A 10636-nucleotide genomic window follows, 5' to 3' on the forward strand; every position below is an offset into this window, starting at 1 on the left:
CCTGGGATAAAATTTTGGGAAGTTAAAACCACTGCTTTTTACTTGAAAAAATTAACATGTGAAAATTAAGAGTTCAGTTTCTTACTTAATAAAATGTAAAATATTTAAACACCTCACCCTTGGAGAGAGCTAGCTTCAACAAAATAAAAATTGATCCCAAAACCACTTTGCACTGGAAAATTAAGCAACTCTAATCCTCTGACTCTTCTTGTACATGCCCATATTTGCACACTCATTGATCTGTTGTCTTTGGGATTTCTGTGGTGTCAAATTGAGTGTGCAAAGGGCTGCAGGATTGTGCCTCCCTTGCAGTTAATCCCAGGGGAATGTCAGTGAGGAGGTAACCAGGGAGTGGTGAGAGCTCCAGGTGGGGCAGGCAAAGCACTTCTGCTTCAGGAGAGGGCCAGCACGTACCCAGTGAGCTCTGAAATGACTAATATGTAAATGAAAAAGCTCTCTGGAGAGAAATGGAGATTTTAAAAGTCGGAACAATTCCCAAGTAAAGCTGTCTGTCATCTATACTAGCTGCAGGCAAGCATATCAAATGCACTGAAATCAATGAAATGATAATGAAAATTAGCATGGTTTCTAGCTACAAATTATCTTTGTGCTATAAAGATGTGGATGCTTTTCATCTTGCAGATGAACTTTGAAAATTAAAAGCCTACTTCTTTTGCAGGCTCTTACCAGGCTTTTTGAAATGTCTTGATCTCAGTGTTGAGTTTTGCCCCTTAGCTCCACCTTGAGCAAACAGAGTGCAGGCAAGTGTTGTAGGAACCATCTCTTGTTATGCTACCAGCACCTTGCTTTTCCAGCCTGACCCTTCCCAGTGGCACACCAGGCAGAGTGTGGATGTGGTCCAGGGCTAAACTATCCCCTTATGAGACTGCTGTGCTAACCCTGAGTTGTGTTTTGCTCTTGCTTACACAGCTTTAAGAATTTCCCTTTTCTGATAACTTTATTCGTAGTGATTTATGATTTGGAAAATTTTTGGAAAATGGCTGTGATATATTTCATCACAAGCTCACATGTGTGTTCTAATATTTCCATGCTGATATAAACAGTAATAAATAGCAATCTTAAATTGCCAATCCTTACATTAACATTATTTTTAAAAATGTAAGCAGCACACTTCTATTGTTCCTTAAGTAATATATTAAGCTCCTTCAATCCATGCATGGGATCTAATCTTGGACTTGAGGATGGCAGTGGCTGTGGTTTTGATCAGCAAATGGGATACTTTGGATGGGAGGGATCAAAAGAGGGGACTGTTACTAACTTGCAAAATAGAACTGTTTTCAGATTGACAGAAAGGGGGGAAGATGTGTTTAACCTTTGCTTTGGAGTTAGATTGCTTCAGAGCAAAAGACTGATTTTGGAGTTAATGAAGTGAAAAATAAATAGAATTTGTTTCTTTGCCTCTAAATCAGTTACCTTTTCAGTCATTTAATTCAAGTCATGCACAGGTCATAAAAATAGGATTTGAATAAATAGGACTTGAATTCCTCCAAATCTAGTGAAAATACTACTGATGAGACATTATTTAAAATATAGTTAATACAGTAACTTCTGGACACAAGCTAATTGGGTTGTGTTTACTATATGCAATCTGTTCCCTTCACAATTGCTGACTGGCTTTACCACAGCCCCTGATAGCACTGCATTGGTGCTGCACTTTGTCTCCAAAAAATCAGTGCTTCAGCATTAGTTAGTCTCAGAGAATATTAGTGCCTGGAGCTGAATTTGCTCTTCTTGCTCTGTAGTAACCAGATACCTTTGTTATACTCCTGTGAAACTGTGTCTTTACTATTTTGCTGTGAGTATATGAGAAGATATTTTGCTCTAAGAGGCAGCAGTTGCAATTTATTTCACACTAATATGATGGCTCATTTAAAAGCCTACAAAATGCTAGAAAAATAAATCTCACTTTAATCTAGTGGAGTCTCAAATGCTGCCTTCTTATGCCATATCACAGCTTTTGCTAAGTACCAGCATTTGAGGCCCTGTCAGCATGTGCTGCCTGCTGGGATGTCAGGTTTGGAGCCCGTGTTTTCACCTGTTATATAATGGCATGTAATTTTAACAGCTGAGTTTATGTAACTGTCGGGAAGTGTGTGTGCACTGTCATCTGATTCCATTGCACTGGGGCTGCAATACTTGGGAAGGAGTATTTGCACACATTCCACTGCTGCTAAGCACCTCTGATCTCAGCAAAGATAGCTGATTTTGTGGCTTTGAAACCTAAATAAAAGCCATGAATGGATTACAAAGGAAAAGTGAAGGAGCACCAGCAGATGCTAGTGAGTCTGCAGTGGATGTATAAGGAGGAGAGGAATTGCAGGTGGTACCATCTGTGCACAGTGTCCCACTGAACAGAGCAGTCTGAACGCGCCTCCCAGAAGGGAGGAGGAGCTGACGTTAGCCTTGGGTTGCTGTCCAGTATCTGGGGGGATTTTTAGTCTTTTCTGAACTTTCCTGACTTTGAAAATGCAGGAATGGAGCTGCAGCCCTGTGCTCAGCAGTCACAGCAGGTCTGCCCCATTCCTCTGGCACTGATTGTGTCCCATCCACTGCTGCGTTCCCAGACTTTCCTTGGCAGTGTCACTCCTGTGCCCTGTTCCCACAGATGTGCCAAGCAGAAACTACCAAGTTTTGGGTTGTTCTTGCCTGCCCGCTTTAAAAATCTATCTTGATCTTCACAAATTCAACACTTCTTAGTATTATTGAAATATTTACATAAATTTTATGTTTATTTATGTAAACATGAAACAAAGGTGGGATGGTGGAATGGATTCTGCTCATTTCTGTAGATGCAAGTGTCCTTTGCTTACCTGTGCCAGAGCTGATGGAATTCCACAAGGATCTTGAGGCTTGCCCCTATTTCTGGAATTTCATGAAGAATTCCATGCAGTGCCACTTGGGAAAATGATTGATAAAGGTAGAAAAGAAAAAATAAATTGGCAGTCTGTTGAATGAGTTGCTTAAGAATGAATAGTGATGTGGATGGAAATGTGATAGCAGGGAGCTACTACTGATGTTTCTTGAGAGTGATTCTTGGTTCTAATCTTGTTTAATGCTTTTACAAGCAATTCTGGAACAAAGAGTCCACTAAAAACTGATGATGTTGTAAAATTGAGAGATTGAAGATATACAGCAGAATTAGGTGTCTTTGAAGGCTACAGTAAGAGAAATGGGATGAGTTTCATTAGAAAAACTGAAAATGACATATTTGGAGAATAAAATAGTCTGGCTGCAATTGCAAGCTTGTTGAATGAAGGGGCCTGATTGGGGTGAGCAAGATAATAGCCATAATCATAATAAGCCATGATGTGGCTGTGAGTAAGGCAGATGTAGTGTCATACATGTGGATAAGGGAAGAGGTGAGAGGGCACAAATGCTGTGGTTCAAGGCACTAGTAAAGTTTCCTGCATGTGTAATTAGAGGAGCTCAAACCAAAACAGGTGCAGAGGATGAATGGGGAGCCTGGCCTTGAGAGAACCCACCAAGTCTGGCTTAAGTTTACCAGTAGGCCAGGAGTTACTGTGATTGATGGCTTGGAGGGCACCAGAAGTAAATGACTCTTCCCCTTCTCTGGTATTTCAGCATGAGGGTAGTGTTGGTCCAGGACCAAGTAAACAGGCCATTAATAAATTTAGATGGAAACTAGAGGAAGGTTGCTGACTATCTGAGCTGGGAGACTTTTCTGTTCCTTCTGCTCTTGGAAAGGACAGCTAGATCCTAGCAGGTGTTAAAGGTGTTACCTGCTTCAGATTTCCTCTGTTCTTTGAAAAAGCTGGTTTATTCTAGGAAAACCAGAGGAGTTAACTAATTTTAACTAACTTTGCCAGTAAACTTTTCTATGGAAAAGAAGAAGTGTATTGGGTGGTCAGTGCCTCTCCTTAGCTCTCTACTGAGTGTAAAATGCTGGGGATATTGCAGAAATATGTGTGAAAACCCATGTCCATTGATCTCAGTGACTGTGCAGATTTTGCTTGTGGTAAAACAGTGCTGGTGCTCAAGCTCTGGGGTGAGCAGCTTGGGAAGTGGTTGAGATATATCTCTGCCTGATGGATGCTGCTGACTGTAAACTTGAAGATCACATTAATAATTTTGTTTCTTCAAAATCTGATTACTGATGAAAGCTGAAGCTTCTGACCAGATGGGACAACTGATGTGATAAGGCATTCTGTAGGAACATGCTTCTCACATAATTTTTGCATAAGGTTTGTGATTTCCATTCAGAACAAAGGAGCCACATTCCCACTAGCAATTTCTCCAGCAATTAGGGCAGTTTTATGGAACTAATCTTCCACAGAAACCCCAATAGTATGTGGATAAATATTAAAATGGTTTGGTTTCCTCTTGAAAAAAGTACATATTTTTGAGCTGCCCATCTGGCTTACAAGACATTTGCTGAATAATTTGTGTCAATGTGGCTTTCATGTATTGATCTAAAACTACAAGTGCTAACAACGTCTGTGCTGTCAAGCCCTCTCTAGCTCATGTGGTTCAGTGAATGGAGCTGGGAGCAGTGATCACTTGGCATTCCAGGATGGATTCAGCACTGTCCCTTGGGAAATGAGGATTTTCAAATGAGCTGATAGTTGCTGATAGTTCCCTCAGCAAAGTGAACTGAAAAAACCCACAATCATAGAAGTTCCATAAATGCTGAGCAGTTCTGGCTATCCAGTTGGATATTAAGTGCTTTTCAGTGATGTGTCAGGCAGTGTTGAAATAGTTGTGTTTCACAGTGCAGTCACTCCTGCTTGCAAAATAGTTTTAAAGGTAGCCAGTTAATTTGCAAACATTTTAAAAAATAATATCCAACTACTGCAAGGTGAGTTAAAAATGTATAATAATTTTTAAAGGACCTCATCTGAGAGAATTTATTGCCTGCCTTCTCTCTGGGCTTTAAAAGGCATTTGGTTGTTGATGGCCACAGATTGTGTGCACAGTAAAGATGGCACAGCCATAACATATCCTGTTCATTAAGGGAGGCAAATTGGCCTGACTTGCTTTCATTTGCAACAAATGGGATCTTTGGGTATTGCTTTTATATGGCAAACCCCTGCAATTAGTGCATATGAATTTGGGCACATAATGTTAATAGCACCAGTACTTGAAAATGCTCATCATTCTTGAACTGCTTCTCTTCTTAGTGATTGAATTGAGGGGCTGAAGTAAGACAGGTCATAAAATATCAATTTTTAAACCTTGCACTATTTCTTTCTGTTAGCAGTAGTGGCAGTATTTGCAAGCTTCATTTTCAATTTAAGGGAGTGGTGGCTTTTTGCAGTGTCTAATAACATGTTTGTGTAAACTGTGTTGCTTATTTCCACATGTTCTGTCTCATGCTGAAGCCAAGCTTGTTTTTAATGCCCCAATAGCTGAATTTTCAGGTATCATTTGCAAGTATTGGGGTTCCAAGTGACACCGTGATCAAAGATTATTCCATGCAAATGGAATATCCACTGTCCTTCTTCAGGTTGCCTTAGCCCAAAAGCAAAGACATGGAAATTCCCACTATTGCTTTAAAAAAATTAAATTAAAGCACACACGCTCCCTAAACCTACTGTTCCTTCCTCTCTGCCCCCTAAACAGAGTCATTTTCTGCATAAGTAAATTTTGGAATGCTTTTTATTTTTCGAATGAAGAGAAATACATTCCTTGCATACCTTTCATAGGCAAAGTTTGCACCACATTTAACTATAAACTTCCAGCTATAAATTGGTAACAAATTTTCAGTAATTTATTTGTGAAAGCAAAATACTTGTACTTGATAAATCAAATGCCCTGAGACTCTTAAATTTTGCAGAGGAAATTTCCATCCCGAGACTTGAACCTCAAGGTTTACAATGTTTGACTTTGCCTCTGTAGATTTTCTCAGGCACCATCAGCAATATTATGTGTACAGCTCATCAAAATGCTTCTTACTTCTGCCCCAAGGATGGAGCAAGACAAAAAGATGCTGTCTTGGAAAAATTTTCCCTCTGTCCCAGAAGATATGTAAATGATCCTATTTCCTATAAATGACTATTGTTATCTTGCCATAGCTGTGTACTGAATTATGTAGAGTGATCAGCGTTTCCAGAATTCTCAGACCAAAGTCTAGACAGACTGAGGAAATCTGTTTCTCTTGCCTCCTTTCAAAATTCTGGTTTAAAGTGAGGTTCCTGATCTCAGCTGCTGCTTTGGTCTTAACAGCAGACAACTTGAAGCCATTTTAATGTTTGTTATTCTGGAATCTGGTAAGTGTGTCATCAGTGCATGACTCTGCACCAGAGCAATGTTAATGCAATGTGTTCTGGGTTTTTTTCTTCCAGTGATGCTACAGCCTTTTGACTATGACCCTAATGAGAAAAGTAAACACAAGTTTATGGTTCAGTCTATGTTTGCTCCAGCTGATACTTCAGATATGGAAGCAGTAGTAAGTATTGAAATTAATTAAAATGTATTTCTTTCTAATTGTAGAATTTTGTAAGTCCTTTGACTGCATTAAGGGGTGTTGTCAAACCACACTGGAATGGTGTGGTTTTCTAGATTTCCATCTCTGCATGGCAAAGAGTTTTCTGTTATTTTGAGCCCCAGGAATCTTGCACTGAGAGTTGTTGTCTGTGGTTGCTTCTTTAGGAAGCTGCTGTCAGTAATGGGATGCCAAGCCATGAAACAAGTAGTTGTAGTTTTTTGCAATATATCCTTCTTTAGAAGGGCCAGCTTGGACCATATATTCTAAGGATATACAGAATATATTCTATGTCTGTGGCATAACTTTTATGCATCTACTCTCAGTCTTGAGTCTTCTCTTGAGCAGCTCCTTTTGCAAGATGCAAGAAGATGATTTACATGTATTGTATTTTTCTTTATCCCTACCTATGTCTGCTGTGGCTTTGTAAATGAAAGGCCCTCACAGATTCTGTCCTGTGGATTACAAATGTGAGCAGTAGAAATATGCAGGTGCTGGAGCAGAGAAGGACAAAAGACATAAAAATAAGATGTCAGGCTACAGTAAGACAATCTGCAAAGGAGTAAACCATTATGTCAACTGCTGGATTTCCTTTATCAGCAAGATTTGCCCTCAGAAGAAGACACAAGGAAGCTCTCTGTAGCCTAGCTTTTGTTAGCTTGAGAGAACATTCAGTGGCTATTGAGGACACAGTATAAAAAGGAAAAAGACCATTACTCTAAAAGTGTGTGGCTTGTGTGTGCCACTTCAAAAAGCCAACCCAAAAATACTCTACAGTGGTCTTTACAATGTGTCTTCTTTTGAAAAGCTTCTTAAAGCTGGGGCACTCTGCAGGTTAATAATTTCCCTTCTGAAACTGATTTATGGAACTATATTTGTTTAATGGGCTCAAAATAAGATCCAGAGGGAGAAACAGCAATAGTAATAAAATGTCTGCATCACTGGAAAGATAAGTCAGTCTGCCTTTCTTTCGAGCTCTTTAATTTTTATGAGTTACTTTATACCATGACAAATGTTATTCTGCTGGCAAAGAATGTTTTTTAGTACCTAGATGGGCCTTTCAATTTTCCAAAGCTCTCCAGACCGATAGGATTCCTTTTCCTGTAACGCTTTGATCAGTTCTCAGTTTTGTTACCATTCTCCAGATCTCTTCCTATTCTGGATGAACAGGTGAGACCAGTTATGGGAGTACTATAAAGCTTTCAACACTTCACAGGCAGCCAAGGAGCTCGAAATAGATCTGACTCCAGCCCCAGAAGAGCTGAACTACGATTCAGCTATTTAGGATGAGTTAAATCCTACTCCAGGTTGCATGGGCTTAGCCATAATTTGTCACCTACTTGAGTTATGCTGAGGAATACCAAGCCACCAGGAGGATTGTCAAAGTGAAGAGGAGCACGTGAGAACTCCAGGATAGAAGTGTGGACACTTCTTGCTGTTTATTATCACTGAGGATAAGTCTTTTCACTTCAGGGTTGCAGCTGATACTGACCAAGGATTTATTACTGCTGCTCCCTCTTTAAAAGGTTGCAAGGAATCTTGTTTATGGCAGACTCCCCAGCTGAAGGGGAGAGAAGGTGTGAGGGGAGGTTATCCCTCTGTATGGAGCACATCTGGTGCTGTTCAGCCATTGATGCTGAAAAATAAGGATGTGGAAAGCAAGGAGGGGGAAGAACAGTCCTCTAGTTTATTCCAGTTGGGAAGATAAGCTCATTTGAAATTTGAAAAGTTTGAATAGGAGCTCCACTGGCCAGAGAACTGAGAATTCCCTCTGTGATTTATCTGGGGGCTTGTTATCTTTCCCTTCCCTTGAATTCACCCCTCCTTTTACTTTTTTTTCCTTTTTTTTTTTTTTTTTTTAGCAGGCTTGTACCTCCCCCCATCTCTGCTAATTATTCTGACACAGTTCCCAGTTCTCTCCTAAATTACCTGTGGAAGTCTCAGACTATTTAGAATGATTTGTTTCATAGTGTCTGGTCTGTATTTACGATACCACTCAGTTTTGGTTTTGATCTCATTTTTCATCCTGTGTGTGGTTAATGGTAGTGTGATAAACACCTGTGGGTTCTGAGTGAAATGGTGTGATTTGTTTACATAATGCACTGCATTTCCAATCGACCTGATTGTACTAATAGGCTTAATATGAAATTAATATTAACTTTTTTCAGTGGAAAGAAGCAAAACCGGAAGAACTCATGGATTCGAAACTTAGGTGTGTGTTTGAGCTACCAGCAGAGAATGATAAGCCTGTGAGTATTTTCAGATGCATATTGAGTGATTTAACTTAATTCCACAGTCAATCCCATCAAATGGCATGTTTGTACAGACAGCTATATAAGCACAAGACAGAACCCTCTGTTTCACTGCCTGAATGGCATCACCCTTTAAAAACACAATGTAAACTATTTAAAATCTTGGTAATCCTCGGTGTAACTAACAGCCAGTGTAAACTTCATCAGTGCAACAGTAGCACAAAGCAATTTTGGAGTTGATCTGTTTTCATTTAGTGAAAGGTCACAGGATAAAGAATACTTTAAAAAATTAAAGGTGCTGATTGCTGGTTGTGAAGCTTAGAGTTTATACTGAAGCAGTTATCAGCAATATAAATTTGCTTGTCTAACACTTCCTTAGTACAACTCCGATTTTGTCAGGTGAATTGATAGAAAACTGGTGAGGAAGACACAAATGCAGTTAGGAATTATATTGAAATGATCATTTATATTTCTTGTTAGGGTAATGGACATGTTAATTTGTAATGCAAATATGTATTGTCCAGTATAAAACTGATAATGGATTGATTAAACTGAAAAACGCTTCCTAATGTGCAGTACTAAAGGCACAGTGTTCTACCTTGCACTGAACAGTCTGTAATTAGGATTATGTAATTGGCTGGGGAGATGTTTCATTTTATGGGAGACCCTTTGTAAAGTGCAGAGCATAGAGAAGATCCAAAGGCAGGAGAGGGAGCAAGGTTGGGAGGGCTGAACTTTGTTTCCCAGCCTGGGTCGCAGATTCCTCCATCCCCACAAAAAACCAGAAATAGGGAGAGGGGACAGCCAGGAGTGGGGAGGGAAGGGAGAGGGACCTGCAGCACTGCCCTGGCTCCTGCAGTGGCTGCTTGTGTTGTGTGAGGGGAGGGAAGGGGGAAGAGACCATGGACTGTGGACCTGGTTTAGGGACATTTCTGTATATGCAGGCTCTGAAAAGTCAAGGTCATTCTCTCTTCACTTACTGCTGCTGATCTGATGTTTTCTGGGATAGCAGTAAAGTTACAGAAAGTAAAATGTTGTTTATTTCTTTTGATACAGGCATGTGTCAGGTGTGCACAGACAATTTTACCTGATTGTCCTCCTATGTATCAGGTGTGTGGTGTGGTGTTAATAACTAACCAAAAATCACTCTATCCTTTTTTAACAGCATGACATAGAAATAAATAAAATTGTATCCACAACTGCAACAAAGACAGATTCCTCTGTAATGTCTAAATCAATAAGTTCTTCTTTGGATGACACTGAAGTTAAGAAAGTAATGGAAGACTATAAGAGGCTTCAAGTAGAAGTTCAGAGGTTACGGGAGGAGAATAAACAGTTTAAGGTAAAGATTGCTGTTGTTTTTTTTTCAGATTTACCCCTTTCCTGAAAACGAAGCTTCCATCTTAAAGGTTTGGTTACCTGACCTTAGCACAATATTTTACTGCTGTCTATAAAGTAAAAGATAATTCAGGTTTCTCTGTAAACTCGGAGAAGGTGCTGAAATCAATGGTTCCTTTGAAAGGAGGCACAAGTCATGCAGTCACAGAAGGTGACTGGGTAGCAACCCAGAGGAGTGAATTCCCCTTCTTTTTTCTTTTCCCACCTAATTTCTCAGTCTGAATTAAGCATTCAGTGTTGGACTTGGCCCCTTCTCCCAAACCATGGGAGCTTGAGGGCAGTGTTGTGCAAATACTGAGTGTTCAGTAATTGCACCTGTAATGTGCTGCTGAAATGGCCAAATTAAGACAGATGAATGGGAAATGGGCTTCCTGTCATATCCAGCACATGGCTGGGAAATCCAGTAATTGAGAAGCCTTTATCACTGCTGAAAAATTCTTTTTACAGTAGCTTGACTTGCTGTAAGTGTCTACTTCCATAGATATCAGCACCAAGGAAAGTGTGGATGCTGTGACTCTTGCAG

At 39.9% G+C, this 10636-nt stretch overlaps 1 protein-coding gene across 1 annotated transcript in view; it reads left to right on the forward strand.

The window, feature by feature from the left end:
- The window catches only part of VAPB (VAMP associated protein B and C), a 37432-nt gene that overhangs the window by 17016 nt on the left and 9780 nt on the right, over positions 1–10636 (forward strand). The window contains exons 3-5 of the mRNA XM_021553572.3: positions 6324–6427; positions 8632–8712; positions 9881–10057. Of these exons, the coding sequence (XP_021409247.1) occupies positions 6324–6427; positions 8632–8712; positions 9881–10057 (362 nt within the window). The remainder of the gene's footprint in view (positions 1–6323; positions 6428–8631; positions 8713–9880; positions 10058–10636) is intronic.

The sequence above is a fragment of the Lonchura striata genome, chromosome 17, assembly GCF_046129695.1.
Source record: "Lonchura striata isolate bLonStr1 chromosome 17, bLonStr1.mat, whole genome shotgun sequence".
NCBI lineage: Eukaryota > Metazoa > Chordata > Aves > Passeriformes > Estrildidae > Lonchura > Lonchura striata.